Source organism: Triturus cristatus, chromosome 12, assembly GCF_964204655.1.
Source record: "Triturus cristatus chromosome 12, aTriCri1.1, whole genome shotgun sequence".
Taxonomy (NCBI): domain Eukaryota; kingdom Metazoa; phylum Chordata; class Amphibia; order Caudata; family Salamandridae; genus Triturus; species Triturus cristatus.
Genome location: NC_140595.1, coordinates 45,891,842 through 45,909,827, shown reverse-complemented (window position 1 = coordinate 45,909,827; position 17,986 = coordinate 45,891,842). Strand labels below are relative to the sequence as shown.

The window sequence follows — 17,986 nt, the reverse complement described above, 5'->3', positions numbered from 1 at the left end:
TGGACGCATTATTCACAGTCATGACAGCACCTCTGTCACCCTGCGATTGCCACACACAGCCCTCCCCGCGGGCAGCAGGCCAGATTTTGGAATTACAAATATCTATATTTATTATGCAGCTGTGAAGGAAATTGTGAGTTGTGACGTGAGAGTTATATGTTTCCGTACATGTAAACATCTGAGAATAAATGCTTTATATAGTGCACTCGCTAGAAGACCGTTTATTACGCCTTCCAGTGAGTTGGGTCCCACAACCTGTCAGCAGTAACTTGCCCTACAACAGATGTGCCTAATCGGGGCGCTGAGTTGCTCCATGATCCAAGGGCTCAGATGTCAGAAAGCCGAACCGATCGCGCCCTTGTTACACATCTAGCACCTCTAAGACGCGCGGGGTGCACGCCGTAAAAACGTCCTCTCACTCTCAGTACACACACTGCGATGTGCCAAAGGAGGGGTGAGGGGGAGCACCTCAATCAGGCGCTGCAAAACACGAGAGGGGCTGCTGGAGGTGTGTGAAGCAAAGAGGGAGGTGGGAAGGGAGGTGGGTGGGGAGGTGGGAAGGGAAGAAGGGATGCGGGGAGGGAAGAAGGGAGGCGGGGAGGGAAGAAGGGAGGCGGGGAGGGAAGAAGGGAGGCGGGGAGGGAAGAAGGGGGGCGGGGAGGGAAGAAGGGGGGCGGGGAGGGAAGAGGGAGGCGGGGAGGGAAGAAGGGAGGCGGGGAGGGAAGAAGGGGGGCGGGGAGGGAAGAAGGGGGGCGGGGAGGCAAGAAGGGGGGCGGGGAGGGAAGAAGGGGGGCGGGGAGGGAAGAAGGGGGGCGGGGAGGGAAGAAGGGGGGCGGGGAGGGAAGAAGGGGGGGGCGAGGCAGGAATGGAAAGATAAACAAGGAGGCACTGCTCGCTCCCGCAGGCAAAACGCCATGGGATGCGAGGAATGCAGCTGACACCCTGCTCGCTCCCGACAGAAAAACACCGTGGGAGTGACCAGTAAACAAAGAGGTGGGACATGCGCCCGCCTTTGGTCATTTGCGCGCTTTCATTATTGAGAGCCACACGCAAAGGCCAATCCTATATGTGGTAGGAGTCAGACCCACAAGAAGTAGTTTAGAGTGATTACAAGAAGCCTCCTCATAGAGCAGCGCATGCGCGCTGCGCTAGGCTCCAACTAAAAATGTAAAAAAAGACAGACATCTATATATATTCTGTTTAATTGTTGTATTGTATAAAACACTGTTGCACTTTATGTCACTCTTTTCACTAAGTCACGTTTTATGTCTGTGACAGCCATATATGAAGTGAATCATACCTATCACCCAAAAATATGATTTGGAATATACAAACTGATGAATATTACTGCGGTGTGTTGTTTTATATCCATTGTGCATTCTTAGTAAAACAGGTGTGTCAAATATTGGTCTAACACGGACCACACATTTTATTCTTCATGTATTGGTTACTGAAGGCCTCAGTTCTAAGACGGATCTGTGTGCTATATTTTATGATAAATTATTCTCAGATTTCACATAGCAATTGAGTTACTTGACAGAACATATTGCAGCTTATATCATATAGACCCAGGTTCTGAGGGTCACAGGGCAACCCCATTATTTTTTATTAATTTGAGCAAAGGCTACCATCAACTTGAACTGGAAGAATACTGTAGGTACATTACTACTTTTTCAACTCAAGTTGGTTTGTTCAGATACAAAAGACTCAGTTAAGGTGTGTTGTCAGCTCCAGAACTCTTTCATGATGTCATTCATCGAATAATTCAGCCTGTCACACACGCTTTTAACTACAGTGATGATTACTTGCTGTCTGCTTCCTGATGCAGGTCTCAAGCTAAATGCAAAGAAGTGTGAGTTTCATAAAAACAGGCTTAAATACTTTGGGCATATTTTCTATGAAAAAGTAATGACTCCTGACCCTGAAAAGGTACAAGCATTGTTGTCTGCTTGCCCATCGTAAGGTGTAACCATGCTGCGATCCTTCTTAGTATGGGCAGCTTCTGCTCTAGGTGCATTCGTGATTTTGCCACTGTGAGTGCCCCGCTAAGAGAACTAACAAAGACAGATGTTCTGTTTGAATGGTCATCTGAAAGTGACCGAAGTTTCAAGAAAATAAAACATGCCACTGAAACTGAAATGGCTTACTTTGATTAAGAATTGTATACAGAGATTGTAATGGATGCAAACCCGGTGCGGTTGTGCACGATCCTTACCTAACAAAATGGACAGCCCAATGCTAAGAGACAGATTGTGGCATATGCTAGCCAGGGCTTATCTCAGACTGAATGTGCCTTCTCGCTACCTGAGAAAGAAATTTTTGTTATAGTATGGGCGTGTGAACACTTCCATGTGTTTCTATAATGAAAGCACTTCACCCTGTCACAGATCATCATGCATTGCTCACCATTTTTGGAAATCCAAAAGCCTAGATGCCTCCCCGCATCAAGAGGTGAGGGTTGCATCTGCAGGAGTATGATTACACTTCCGTGTACAAACCGGGGAAGAATCAAAACCCCATAGACTACTCTTTAAGAGTGCCGCTACAGCGTCATAGTACAACGTCCAAAGTGGCTGAGGCCTATGTCAATTTCATAGTAAAGTCAAGTGTGTCTGCAGCTTTTTATATTGAACAGATTCTGACAGATACTAATACTGACCATGACATGCTTAATCTCAAAGATATCATTCCAACGCAATCATGGAGGAAAAATGCCCGACCGCTTACAGATGAGATTGAGTACCAGCAATTAAAGAATGTTGGGGAAGAATTTTCTGTTACACGTGATGGTGTCATATTAAGAGGGGCAAGGACAGTTATTCCTGGAAGCCTGAGGCAACAAGTTATTGAAATGGCACACAAAGGATATTGTGGCATTGCCGCAACAAAACAAAAAAAACAGGGATAGAGTGTGGTTCCTGCACCTTGATTAACAAGTTGAAAAGGAATTTAAAGATAGTCATCTGTGCAACTGTCTGTCTCCCAAAATGACTCAGCACCCGCTAAGCATGTCTGATCTTCCTAAGAAAGCCTGGGAGAGAATTGCAGTGGACTTCTTCGGACACCATCATAATGGACATCATCTCATTGTAGTTGTCGATGAGTACTCGCGTTTTCCTCTAGTGAAAGACTTATTATCAACCACACGACAGAGGCTGGATGACATTTTCACAGCATGAGGTGTTCCCTCAAATCTCACAACAGTCCCTCCCCCTTAAATAGCAGAGAGTTCAAAGACTTTCTTAATTACGTGAACATCAAACATCACAAAAATACACTTTGCTGACCACACGCAAATGGAATTGTTGAACGATTTATGAGTACTTTGAAAATGGTGATACAGTGTGCTGCGCAGGAAGGCATCAACCTCAAGTCAACTTTACGCCCAGCCCTCTGTGCCACCCGTTCCACTCCTCATTCCACGACAGGAGAAAGTCCAGCCACCTTGCTGTTCAGGAGAGCACTTAAAACGAAGATACCACAATGGATCACCAGTCGGTCAATAGACCCGGATGAGATTCATGTCACTGACCTCTCGCAAATGCAAAATGAAGGCTTACGCCATCAGGCACCGATGCGCTTGAGACACGCTGTTCAAGAATGGAGACCGAGTTCTTGTCAAGCAAAAGTGAACACGAAAGACTGATGCTCCGTTTGATGCTGAACGGTTAAGTTGTGGTGAGCAAAGGACATATGGTAACTGACCAACAACCTGGAAAATCCATAACCAGAGGCTCATCACACTTTAAGCCTTTGCCTCGATGTTTGTCAGGTCCAGACCAGGAGTGGGGCAAGGCCATCTGAGTGCCCAAGTCAAGCATCTGATTCTTCTCCAGAGATGCCAGCAAAAGGTGCCCCTCTGCTCTCTCGTACAACTAGATCTGGAAGACTGGTGCTAGCACCTGGAGGACTCATCGAGGAGTTATGATGTGTATATATTTTGTTGGTACTCTTTATTTAACAAACGGGGAGATGTTTTATTGTGTGTGTGTGGCCTCCAGTGGCCCTCGGTAGACTTCTTACAAGTATTATGTAATCTGATGGGTGTGCTTAATAAAGTTTGTGACGCAGTGCGTTCAGGTAACGGTTGAGTGCTGAAGAATGAATACATGCACACCAGAGCTCCATGTGTTGTGTGGTCTCTTACATGCTCCATGTCTAGGGAGGACGCTACAGTCTGCAACACTGTTTCCACTAAAGGATTATCACAGAGAACACCAAACGCTCAATCAGCAGCCATAGTGTCTGCCTGCAGCACCAAAGATCCAAAACTTGTATCTCTAATGCCAGCCCAGTCTCTAGGGTTGCCACTTTTCACATGCACAAATACCAATCATTTGTGTGTATTTTGGGCGTTGTAGAAAGACCAGGAGATGAAACTCAAAAAGTGGTGTGTGTAAAATTGCATTCTTTTTTGAGACAGCAAATCCATCTCTATTTGCTGTGAAAACAATTTTGTAACAGCATAGTCAACATTATTATTTTGATGTGTTTTTATTTTGCATTTCTTTTTCGAAAGGGAAAAAATACTGGATGGTAATTTAAAAAGAATGTTTTAATCTATTTTGGTATGGAAAATACTAGTCAGAAGGCAACACCGAGTTTACCTTGGTACTAATCAATCAGACTTCTATCAAAAAGCCTTTCAGTGGTAGCCCAAAGCTCAGAGGACTCCTCTCAATCGCCACCCTTCAAAAGACCCTCTAGTCCATTCGGATGCCTCTCAGTGCAACCCAAAAAAATAGTCTCTCCACTTACAGCCTTAGTGGGCGCCTAGAGCCCACAGTGAGTCCCAGACACTCATTGTACATCTTATCTCATCATCCGTCTCCCTCACCACCTTCAAGGATCATCAGGTGATGACTGTGGCGAGGAAGACCTTGACTCAAAGTTATAAAGATTACCAGTAACTAATTGGGGCATTACTTTCTCCTCCCTCTTTGCCACATACATCACCTGATGAACTCTGACTGTGGCGAGGAAGACCTCGACCCGAAGTAATGAAGATTACCAGTAAGTAACCAAGCATTAAGGTGCCATCAGTCTCCCATCAGTCACCTCAAGTGCCCACTCACAACTTATCCTTTGGACCTCACAGAATCTTTCGAGGCCCACACTTCTGAGCTAGGTGTAAATTAGACCTTTCTTAGTATCCCTCTCAGTGCCCATGAGGCCGTGACATGTATACCCTTCCAGTGAATCTCCCACACCACTGCAAAGCTCCTCCAGAGATGTCTTCGTGTACTCAGGGAAGCTATGTTACAGATCTGGGCGTTCCGTTAACAAATGCATTCTGGGTATTTTAGTCCTGATTAGCTCCACTGACCCACTAGGATTAAGGTTCAACATAACAGTTTGTAAACATAAGAACTGGATCTTGCAGCCCTGATCACACAGAGACCCCCAGGTAACCTGATAAGGCCCCATTCACGTGCATGCAAATATGTGGTAACACCAAAGTGGAAGACTCACAGAGAAAAAAAAATCGTAGTTATTTAATTCCCCATTAATTTGCATTGGAGTAATACACCCTACAGGCAGGATAAAGCTGATGCAATAATTTTAGCGTGCAGAATCGGTTCCTCCTGGCTACTCCCGGGTGAACCACTTCTACAGCTCTCCATGCAGCCTCGCGAGGAACCTCATCCCTATAATGCACTCGGGTCTCCTCAGCACTCACCAGACTTCGAGAAAAGGAGTGCTCCTGTCCCCCGGGTCTCACGTCAAAGTCCACGGTGCTGGGGGGCGGGTCCTCCCCCCGCGCGCCGCCGCACGTCACCAGCGCGAGGGTCAGAGCGGCGAGCAGCCCGGGCACGGACACCCAACTCTGCCTGACCTGCGGCGCCATCTTACTACAGGAGAACAGCTGAGCGGCACGTCAGCATACGGCTTAGCCGGAAGCAGCGTGGAGGCGTGCCATTCCATGACTACGGGGCCTCGACAGGGACAATCCACGCACTGACAGCCCAAGCCGGGCAGGCATCAATGGATGCAGTGTTCAAACGTGGAAATAGAAGGACTGGGCTCAGAGGAGCTCAGTGCCTGGGCGCAGAACAAGAAATGTACTGTCTGAGCCTAGAGTTGAAATAGTCTCTGTTTTAATCTTAGTGAAGGAGGGGGGAGGTGTAATTACCTCAATTTGCTTTCACTATCTCACTCTATCCTGCTTCGAAAAGTTGACATGCCTGGCAAATTCTTGTATTACTAAACTGTAGTAGGTCGCGTCGGGGGCAGTTATAGTTGCTCGTCTGTGTGTTGCTGATTGTATTCACAGAAGATCGAAATGCCTTGTTTTTCTGCAATAACATTGAAACAGGATATTTTGGGTTGCATTGAGTTTACCCACGGAGTTGTCAAATTTTGAAAACTGTCAGTAGTGAGAACGAATTAACTTATTTGATGACATTACATCAAGCCTTTACATTTTAATTATATAGTGGTTATTACCACTGTCAATACATTGAAGGGGAGCCAGTGTAGCTCTTTCAGGGTTTAGAATTTATTAAAAACATTGATGAAACCTTTCTATTGTAGGGGAAACTATTAGAAAAACATGCATTTACAAATACTATAGACTTCACTTTCTTCCTAATATTCAAGAAAGGCAAAGGCGATTAGCAGGGGTTGGCTAAGTCTCTACACTAACATATCCTTCACATATGTTCACTTGCACTGGTTCTCTCTTCCATGAGTCTCCCTGAGCTTTAATATATTCAGCATAATGTACATTTGTGCATTGGCACCATCATTCAGTGTATTATCACAATTACATCAGGGCCATCATGTTGCCAGAAGTTACCTTCATTGTTCCAGGGGCCGCATGTTGCCAGGGACTTCCACCATTGTGCCAAGACCAGCACATTGCTTGGCGCCGCCATGCTTCAGGCGATTACCACCAAATTGTCAATACAAGCATGTTGATTAGGATTGTCATCATTGTGCAATGGCCATCTTGTTGCCAGGGATTACCACCACTGTACTGTGCCTGGGTCAGCATTTTACAAGGAGTTACTACCATTGTGCCAGGGCCATCATGTTATAAGAGATTACCACTGTTGTTCCAGGAATTACAACCAATGTGCCAGGGTTAGAAGGCTGTCACAGGTGAACACGATTGTACCTGGATCAGCATTTTACCAGAAACTACCATCATGTTTCCACGGCTGGGATATTGCCTGGAATTACCTCACTTGAAGTAGCAGAACATGTCGCTATAGATTACTATCATTTTTTTAGAGTCAGCATTTTACAAGAAATTACTACCATGGAATTGTGCCATGGTGTGCAAGTTGCCAGGGATTATCACCACTGTGACAGCACCAGCCTTTTACCAGGAACTACTTGTGCCAGAGCCAGCATGGGGTTACTACACTATTCCCAGATTTACCACCAATGTGCCAGGGACATCGTGATGCCAGGAATTACCATTTTGTTAGGACCACCATTCACACTAGAATTACAACCATTGAAGCAGGGCTAGCTTGTTGCCTGGATTTACCACCAATATGCCAAGGCCAGCATGTTGCTAGAGATTACCACTGGTGTGTCACTGCCAACATGTTTCCAGGGATTACAAATTTACTAAATCTTCTTTCAATATTTATGAAAGATTTCACTGTGCGTAAAAACATAATTTGCAGATCCATTTAGCATGAATCCTTTTTTGTAACAGCTCTGAATAGAATACATCTTGTTCCCTCAGTAGACAAACATATGTCTATGCATCCTACAGAAGAGAGACCCACTTGATTGGCCGGCTATTGGATTATATGTATATCTAGAATGTCAAACTAAGGAATTTTGATGGTATGGACTAGATGTTTTCTGTTCAGAGGTACAAAGACAAGGATTCATGCTATAACGCCTTCCAAATAATGTTTTTATGCACACTGAAATCTAGTATCAATATTGAATAAAGATTTTGGAACTTTTGTAAACAATATATTCATAATATTGTGTCATTTAATTGTACCAAATGTATTCTATCAATATCTCCCCAAGAAAACTAAATGAGCTTGGATAATATGACTGTCATTCGGATTTTGTGGCAATTTGGGTGAAGTATAGTACACGGCCGTGAATGTTAGTAAAAATCTACTGATTAGAATATATACATGTATATTTACCTTTGTGAATTGGCCCACAAAACTCTCTTGATTTTGAGACCCTGTCTCTTAGACACATTTGTATCATCATCTTTCACTTCCATGATTTCCCCCCCTGTTCATTTTAGATGGAGTTTTGGGATTATTTTTATTGCTTCCCAGTCACTTAGTCCAAAACCCACTGGTTTTTCTCCTTGCACCCAGGACCACCAAGAAATGGAAGCAGCAGACTGTGGCATGCTTGATGCATTGCGTTTGGTACCTTCTCTCCAATGATTCAGATTTCTCTGTATTGCCGATTGCGAAATTGTTAAAACCAGAGAGTCCTGCAAGTTGCCAGGGGTGCTTGAACCTTTCTTCATACGTAACATTGCCCATAGAGACCAAAGTTATTTGTTGATAGTGCCTCACTACATAAGCGCTATAGGATGTTTGTGGTCTTATCTCAGCCTCAGAAGATGCCAGGACCTTATGGTTTTTATGTTCTTTTTAACTCTAGGTCTCACACTTCCATGTATATAGATAAAATACCTACTCATTTTAAAAGCTATAGCTATGAATCGACTTTTAGATTATTAAGTGTCATTAATACATGTATCCGAGACTAGACCCCTCTTCTAGCTCCTCAAGTAGCCTTGACTGCTTAACATCACTACCGTATGAATGAATGAGGAATTTGTAGAGCGCACTGTCACTCACAATTGAGCATCTTGGCACTAAGCTTAGATTCCCATATAAACCAGGAGTTAAGGTCCTGCTGTTAAAGCCGTGCAAGGACCCACTGCATTGTCAGTCTTTAGACCACTGTCCCTATTGAATTTTGATGATAAAATTCTTGCAAAGGTATTGGCAGCTAGACTGTCGCTCTTCCTCAAAACCATTATCTCCCCACTGCAGTCAGGTGTCGTCCCCCACAGCTCTACCTCTATAAATTTATGCACGCTGTTCTCCGTGGTCAATAGAATATCCCCATATGTGGCCTTGCTCGATGTAGAGAAGGCCTTTGATTCTCTTGAGTGGCCTTTTCTGTGGGCAACGCTGCGGAAACTCGGTCTCCCATGTGGCTTTACATCCCTAATTCAACTTCTTTATCCAACGGCCCGCATTCTCACTAACTGCTCCGTTCACACTGGCTAGGGGCATGAGACCGAGGTGCCCACTCTCCCCGCTCCTATTCATTATGGCGATGGACCCACTAGTCTGACACCTGCAGGAGAAGTACATCGGGTGCGGGTTGCAGTTTGACATCGGCCCGCCCCTACTATCACTGTACGCAGACGACATCCTGCTTTTTCTTCAACACCCTGCCACACATCTGGGCCCAGTGTTGCAGAAAATTCAGAGATTTGGACTATTGTCAGGACTCCAGATTAACTGGAACAAGTCCGAACTTTTCCACTGAAAGAAGTTGCTCAGCAAATTCCCACTGCAATGGTGTGCTGACACTGTTCAATATCTGGGTGTTCATGTCCACCGCGATAGGGAGCAGGTTTCTCAGTCTCAACTATGGCCCGGCTGTGGATAAAATAACATTGCAAATTGAATGGTGGATCAAACTGCTGTTATCAATAGCGGGGTGCATTGCCATAATTAAAATGGTTGTCCTGCCTAGATTTCTTTACTTGCTTCTTAATATACCCATCCTTCTTACCAACGCTACTTCGACACTCTGAGGGGACTCTTGTTGAGATTGATTTGGGCCAGTCGCAGACCACAAGTTGGCTGGTGTGCGCTGACCCTCCCTTACGCAAGGGGTGGCTTAGGCGTGCCCCATTTTACTCTTTATTATTTAATAGCCCAGTGCCAGTATGCATACCATTGGTACCACTGGAATGTGCGTCTTCCTTATAGCCGGAGCAACAGAGACCTGGTCGGCTCCATACCCTTAATGTTCTTCTACCTACCGGTCGACCCCAAGGACATTCAGACACTCTCCACCACCTGTTGGGCGTGGCACCAATTGCAGCGTTTCTTGGGTGCGGAGCGCCTGTACTCGCCTGCGCTCCCACTTATGGACAATCGCTGGCCCCTTGATAGTAGAATCCATTATTAAGCGCACACTCAGTCGATTTACATTACATACCACTGGAGATCTGTTCCCCGAGAGCCATGCTATCTCCTGGTCAGAGGACACCTGTTTTACTGATGCCACACCGTTGGACAGATTTATTCTGCATCGTATACAGAGTGCCCTGAGTGCTCACATTCCGACCTACCCCATTGCTCATGAAGACTTCGCTCCTCTCACTGTCCTCATCGAGGATGACACTGGCGAACACCTGGTCTCAAAACTGTATAGTACCTGTTTGGAATTGTTGCCCACTGCGGATGGCCGACTGCAGGAGGCTTGGTTGGAGGGCCTACAACGCCCCATGCCAGACAATATTTGGTATTACTGTTGTGCGCAGACCAAGCTGGTCTCCCCCAATCATAGACAAAAACTGCTACATTTTTAATTCTTACAATGCACATACATGACCCCCAGCCTCCAGGCTAGGATTGATTCCACCCGCCCATCGACTTGCCCCAAGTGTCACGCTGCTGATGCGGACTTTCTACATTGGGCTTGATTGTGCCCCCACATAGGTAGTTACTGGAGTGAAGTTTGCACACATATCCTAGATGGTGGACACGACAATGTTGCTTGACTCCCTGCTAGCACTGATGGGCTATGTGCATGCTAGCCCAAAGGAGACCCAACAGTTTGTTGCAATCGTACTCCTTCTTGCAAAGCGTGAGGTTGGCATGCATTGCGGAAGTGCACCACGCCCTACTATAGCACAATGGCTTAAGAGCCTTGTCTTTTGTGATACAATCAGTAAACTGTGTGCCCAGACACAACCGCCAACTTCCCGCTTTCAAGATATTTGGAAGCGCCTACGCACATATCTACTCCACTCCAATATGACTGACACCATGGGGCATAGGTCTTTACAACATGTAGATGTCGCCTGTGCCACTATCGCAATGAGATATCCCACCCAATATTTTACAAGCAATTAGACTGGTATATTCAGACACATGGGTCAAGATCAAAATTGGAGACGGCTTGTGCATATCGAAGAAGGTGCAAACAACAACTGGTGTGAAAAAGGGCTGTGTCCTAACCCCCCCCCCCCCCACACACTTTTTTTAAATTTATTTTTGTCAGATCTCCCCACAGAGCTTGATGAGCAGACGGCCCATGCACTGAGCATAGGAGGACAACAAATTTCACACATCCTCTATGCTGATGATCTGGGATTGTTTAGAAATACTTGAATAGGCCTTCAAAGGCTGCTCAATTCCCTTGGGACTTACATTGAAAAGAACGGCCTGGAAATAAACATTTCAAAAACAAGTGTGATGGTATGTAATCGTGCTTCCAAGAAAAATCAAAAATGGTGTATCAAGGGAAATAGAATTGAGGAGGTTAAACTCTATGTATACTTAGGAGTAAAAATAGATGCAAACGTCTCCTTTGTTTCTCAAAAGAAGGCGATAAGGGTGGAATGACAGGCCATTAATTATGGCTTCTCGTCACTGGCCAGATCCATTTGAGGCCATGATCTTAAACCCATGGGAACAGTCATGAAAGCCAAATTGTTTCCAACCCTCCCATATGGATTGGAGATAATGCTAGGTGATGACGCACCTTTGCTAGACATACTGTTGATAAGAGCCTATAAACAAACCAGTCAGTCATAAAATGCTTTATTCGACAGTTTGTCATAAAAGCAAAGTCCATTACACAGTAAATGAACAAATATATGAGATTGTTAAAAACGCGAAATTATCCCTCAAGTATAAAAACCATAAAAAGATAAAAACAGCAATGATAAAAATCATAAACTCCTCTCATGACTATATACCTATGTACAAATAATAAAAGATGTAGCGTACAATTTTCATTCATTATAATGCCGCAGTCACTTCTCATCTTAAATATATACCTATATGCAAAGATCAAAATAGGGAAGTAGACAATGCAATATACATGGGTTATAATGCTGCAATCACTTTCGATCTTATGATCCATACCCAACCTAAAAATTTAGCTATAGCTACAAGAAGTGGTAACCATGTTTCGGTACGAATGAATCTGAGTGCAACCTCACATTTTCGAGTGCCCAAGGCACGACAAATAGGAGCCAACTATGTGCGCCGCGGAACTGTGTGGGCAGGACAAACAAATGAGCCAAAGACTCCGAGGATACATGGCAAATGGGGCAGGAAGTATCATCTATTATCCCCCAACTTGCAGTGAAAGACTTAACAGGTAGTGTGCCCACTCTCAGTTGAAACAAAAGCTTTCTATCGAGAGGCTTTGTAATAGTGTCCCAATAAACTTCTAGCCTTTGTATAGGTTTAGCCATAAGAAATTGGCCTGTCAGTGTCAATAGATCACTATTCCTGAAAGTGTTGGCTTCCACCCATCCCCAGTATCTTTCCTTCAGTTGTACTTTCGATGGAAACCGCATATATTCTGGGTTCTCCCAAAGGGCAACCATGCCAATATGTACTAGCATTGATCTAACATTCTGTAACCATTTGACTTTCTTAAATTGGTCAGCTCTTATTAGATCTTTAAGGCCCTCAACATACGGTGACAATTCTGGGGTTGTCCAAATTCTACCCCAGTACAACAAGGGGCGTAGTCTGGCACTGTCAGCCAATGCCTTCCTACCTAAGTCACTAAGTAATGGCTGCGTTGGGGTGCTTTGCGGAAGATTAGTAATTTTTCGTAGGAAACTATTTTCCGCTACAGTCAATTTAGAGAGATTTTTAAAACCCCATAACGCTGCCCCATAACGGACTGCGCTAACATCTTTCATATTGTAAATGGTCAGGACTGGGCTAACTGGTTTTGTGAAAGATGCGTTGAACTCGGCTAATAAGGTACCAGCTAACTGGCGATGTTTCAATGTGGCCATGTCCAGTTGCTTACCCCATTTCATGTCCCCCTGTAAGATGACCCCAAGGTATGTGTATTTTTTTACCTGCTCTAACGGACGCTTATTCAGCAGCATCGTTCCACTAAAGGATCTATAGAGGTTAAATGTAATTTTGTTTTAGAGACATTTATAAGCCGCTCGGTGTTTTTGCAATTAGCAGCATATCATCGGCGAACATAAGAATTGGAATTCTTACACCCGCCAATTTAGGAGCGTCCGTTGGGATATCATCCAGGAATTTTACAACCCCATTAATAAAGATGGAAAACAAAGTTGGGGCCATCACACAGCCTTGTCTTACCTCTGTTTCCACTCTGAATGGGGGGGGGGGGGTAACCTGGCTCTGGCTTCCCCACCTAATTTTTGCATAAGTATCCTCATGGAGTCTGGCTATGAGAGATAATAATGCATGGGGCATCTTCAGGTCTTGCAATACTCTCCACAATCTATTGCGGGAGACGAGGTCAAAAGCTGCCTGTAAGTCTACAAAGGCAGAATACAAGCTGCCTTTTTCCAAAACCACAGTTTTCCAGTAAAGTAGTGTAAAGCGAAAGGTTTGATCAATAGTGCTTGTACATGCCCAGAAATCTGTCTGGAAAAATGATAAAATATCTTGTTCGCTAATCCAATCCTGGATTTTATTTAGCACCAGGCGTCCCATGATGAGTCAATTAGACTTATGTGTCTATAGTTCCCAGGCAATGACTTATCCCCCTTTTGGTGTATTGGAATTATCTCAGCTCCTTTCCATGATTCTGGTACCGACAGACCTTTAGCAATTTCGTTCATTAAAATCGGGATATATCGGTTCCATTTAATTTTATTGGAAAGGAATGTATCAGCTGGGATTCCATCAGGGCCTGACGCTTCACCTCCCAACAGGGTACCAAGAGCAATATCGATATCGTCTTCATTAAAAGCCGGTCCATCATAAGAAGTATATGAAAGCTCGGGCATCTCCCGATCATCTATGCTATTGGGATTGGAAGTGCGTTACCCATTGGTCTTGGCTTACATGGTTTATCGGCTCTAAAGGACGACCCTCTCTGCCCCATTTTACTACATCCCAAATTACTTTTTGGTTTTTATTTTCACATGCCCTTTTTAGATCCTGCCATCTATTATCATCCCAGCATTTCTTTGCCAAGTCCTGGGCTTTCTTATATTTCTGCCTGGCAAGCCGAACCTTTACGCTCCCTTGCCTGCACAGCTCTGGCTAGAATTTCTACTCACAAAACAGACACTTGCTAGGCCGGCGGTGTCCGCAAAGTTTTGTCATAATCACCATGCAGCAGCTGAAAACATCGTGGCTAATTTAGTCTGCACTGAAATAAACGTACAACAGGGAAATGGCCTTTACATGAAACATCCAGAAAATAGCATTAGGATGCTTGAACTGGGAAATTTGTGGATTTCTAACACCTCTGGCCAAACCTTCAAGAAAATGGTAAACAAATCAAGCAAGACTGCAAAGCTGGACTGCCGATAAGGAAAGTCTGTCTAGACGTAATCATGGGTAGCTGGTGCTGAAATCATATTCCATTCTAAGAGGATCACCCCTGCTGGCTGCACCCTTCCACTGAAGGTTTAAACAGTAATTTCTTGCCTTAAGATTTGGAGAGATACCCACCCTAGACCTCGTGCCAAAATGGAGGATGGTTGGCTTTAGAGAAGATTGGCCCTGCCGCTTATGCCACCAGGGAAACGAGACTGCTCCATATTGTATGCCTTTGTCCTATGCTGATGGCCCAACGAAGATTTCTGTTAGGAAGGGAGTTCCTTGACCGGGGAATTAGGTCTTGCTGGCCAGCACTGCTGGAATCCATAGACCCATGCAACACAACGCTGAACATTAAACTAACCCAGCTGTTGAATATTTTTTTGAAATGATCAGCATAAAGGGTGGACGGTGGGTAATCTGGTGGGGGTTCCCAATCCTAACTATAGGACATGATAAATTCGTAGTCTTTAAGGTAAACTTCGCATGAATAGGTAGTTTTTATGAATGGGCGGGCTGCTAGAGGCAGCTGCAATTAGCGGTTCCCTATCCCACCATGCTCAGGTAATCACTTTGTTTAAACCCAGCATTTTAATGATGCCTAGTTTTGCACACCTACACTTCATTCAGCTGTGTATCATCAGCATAGGATGTGTTAGTGATGCCAAATTAAGCTACCAGGGAGATAAGGGGGCCCGTATAGATAGTAAATAGTGCATAGCTGTGAAAGGAGCCCTGTGAGATTTCCAATATCACGGGTCTTTCTGCTGATGAAAATTGACATAGGCTATCGTTTGTCTCCTGTTAGTCAGGAAAGATTGGATGTAGGACAGAGCCTTATGGGAGATGCCACTGTCTTGGATCCAGTGGAGGAGAATGGAGTGGGAGATGGTTTTGAACGCTGCAGAGAGGTCCAGCAGCATCAGTACCACAGGTTACCAGCATCGAGAACCATTTCGTCTTGGGAACTTGTAGTGCGGACTCCATTGAGTGTTTGGGTCTGAAACTGGATTGTCGGGGTGCAGTGAATTGGAGGTTTCTAAAACTGAGATAAGTTGACCATTTACAATTCTTTCCAGCATCTTGGTCAATTACGAGAGTAGAGAGGTGGGCCACAGGTCTGACAAGATGGTGGGTTCTGCCAGGATCTTTTTGTAGGGATTTCCAATCTTTAGAGACTATGGTCGTACATAAATATGTGTTGAGGATCTTAAGGGGTTGACTGTATTGATGGCCATGTGGAGGATAGCTGTTGGGCACTGGGAGAGCCAGACTTACAGGAAACAATGGCTTGGCGAGATTGTGAGAGCAACATCTCCTGAAAACCATCCAGCTTTGCAGTTATGGCATTAGAGGGGCTATCTGAGGAATGGTCAGTTAGGGCAATGGTGGTTGAAAAGCCCTGTTGTATGGTCTGAATCTTCTTAAAGAAGGTAGAGATCTGGTCACAGAGGGTTTGGGGATTTCCCTGGAGGGCTTTGGGCTATAGGACAGATGAGATATTTAATATTTTTGGGTCATAGTGGGCCTCCTCAATTTAGGAGGTGAAATTGGCTCTGTCTCCTTGATCAGAATATGGTAGGATTTCTGGCATAGCAGAACAGGTCCTCAGGTGTGTAGGCCTGACGCCATTTGCGTTCAGGCTGTTAACAATCCGCTTCTGTTCCGATATTTTCTGGGAGAACCCTGGTGCAGAGGGAGTTGACCTGTGTTTACAGGGTAAACTGGCGGCGCTAGTGTTCATAATCCATTTGTTGAATGAGTTAAGGTCATTAAATAGACTTCCTGTGATGGACAAGGAGGTAGTGGACAGTTGGGAGGTAAGATTAGGGTTTGTCCTCATCTTGTTCCATTTGCGCAGGGTGGAAGGGACCGTATCAGTACTGGGAGTGGAGGGATTGGGAGTGTTGATCAGAAGTTTGAAGGGCACTAAGCTATGATCAGACCATGATAGGACATTTTTAAGATCTACAATTACTAGTTGAGGGTGATTGGTACAGACTCAGTCCAGGGTGTGTCTCGCTATGTGGGTAGGTGCAAACACTAGTTGAGTGAGGCCAATTAGGTTTAGGGCATCCCCGAGATTAGACATTTGCAAATTATTGATGACCTCAAAGTGATAATTGAAATCACCCAGAGTGGTGGAGCTTGTCGATTGGGGTAGGAAAGTGCCAAAGCCTTTCCTAGGCTGGCCAGAAAGGTGGGCCCAGTGGGTGGCAGAGTAGGCAGCCAGTAAAGGATTGGGAGGGTCTGATCTTGAAGCAAAAATATAGACTTTCTGCTACTTTAAGAGAAGTTATGTTGAACGTGCCGCATTGGAAAACATTGTGGAAGATGATGGCTAAGCCACCTACGCGGCATTCCACTCTGTCACAGCTAAGGATAGGGTACCGGGTGTGGGGGAAAACGGGTGGAAGATCAGAGGCCATGGGCTATGACAGGATTGCACCAGGGTTTAAGCCGTGATCCGGTGACTAATACAAAGGTGGATCTCAATGATCAGGCTGTGAACTTATGCATGTTTGAGGTAAAGTGTGTCAATGTGGCCACCAGAGAGGGACTTTTGGTTAAGAATGGAGTGGGGAATAGCAGCAAAGGTAGTCTAAAGTTAGACCAAACATGCCTTTGCTCGAAACGCTGGATAATGGGCCCATATATGACCACAGTAAGATACCATTAATTTTGAGCTTTTTAAGAAGTCAAAGGAGAGAGGATTCCATGAGGGAGGCTGGCGCTGGCCGTGGAACAAGCACTAACTGAATTGCCTTTTATACGCCTTCAGCACACCGATACATGCACACAGGAAGTAACATGGTAATCCAATCACAGTTCCGTAGTGTCCAAGGCGGTGGGTCACCGGTTGTAAATGACATTTCATACCATGTATACAGTACAGTAGCAGAATTCCAAGGCTCAGAGAAAGGGAACACATTCTCTAACCTTTTGCAAACAGGCCTGTCAGAGGCCAAGCCGCCATCAGCATCTCCTAGGCCTCAGGGCCTGGTGTGCTAATGGGCACTGCTGTCAGTGGAACTGTAGGTGTAAATTAACCATTCAACAGCGTAAATGTCACTCACAGCTTCTGTTCAGGGCTTGGGGGAGGGGAGTGCAGCATTGAGAACAGAATGAAATACAGAGGTGGACTGGTAGAGCTGGGGTACATTCGCATTAAGGGCTGTGCGGGCAACACAAGTAATCTACACTGCCTGTGGCGTCCATAATCGGACATCTGCCCTCTTACTGAAGTGTGTTAAAAAAAAGCATTCTGCATCAAATATATATTTTTTTTTTAAATAGGCCACTGTCTGTTCCCTGCTGTAGGGGAGTATTTCATAGTATGCTCGAAAACCGGTGCCATAGAATGGGGTATGGTTTCTGTGTGATGTAGCACATGGAGACTAATTTCTCATTTTAAGGTCGAAGCTTACCAGACTTGTGGACATTCAAAA

At 44.9% G+C, this 17,986-nt stretch overlaps 1 protein-coding gene across 1 annotated transcript in view; it reads right to left on the bottom strand.

Annotated features, from left to right (window-relative positions):
* The window catches only part of MYDGF (myeloid derived growth factor), a 57,348-nt gene extending 51,461 nt beyond the window's left edge, over positions 1 to 5,887 (bottom strand). Inside the window, exon 1 of the mRNA XM_085637714.1 lies at positions 5,681 to 5,887. Coding sequence (XP_085493840.1) covers positions 5,681 to 5,848 — 168 coding nt within the window. The 5' untranslated portion in view covers positions 5,849 to 5,887. The remainder of the gene's footprint in view (positions 1 to 5,680) is intronic.
* Between the last annotated feature and the right edge of the window lie 12,099 nt (positions 5,888 to 17,986).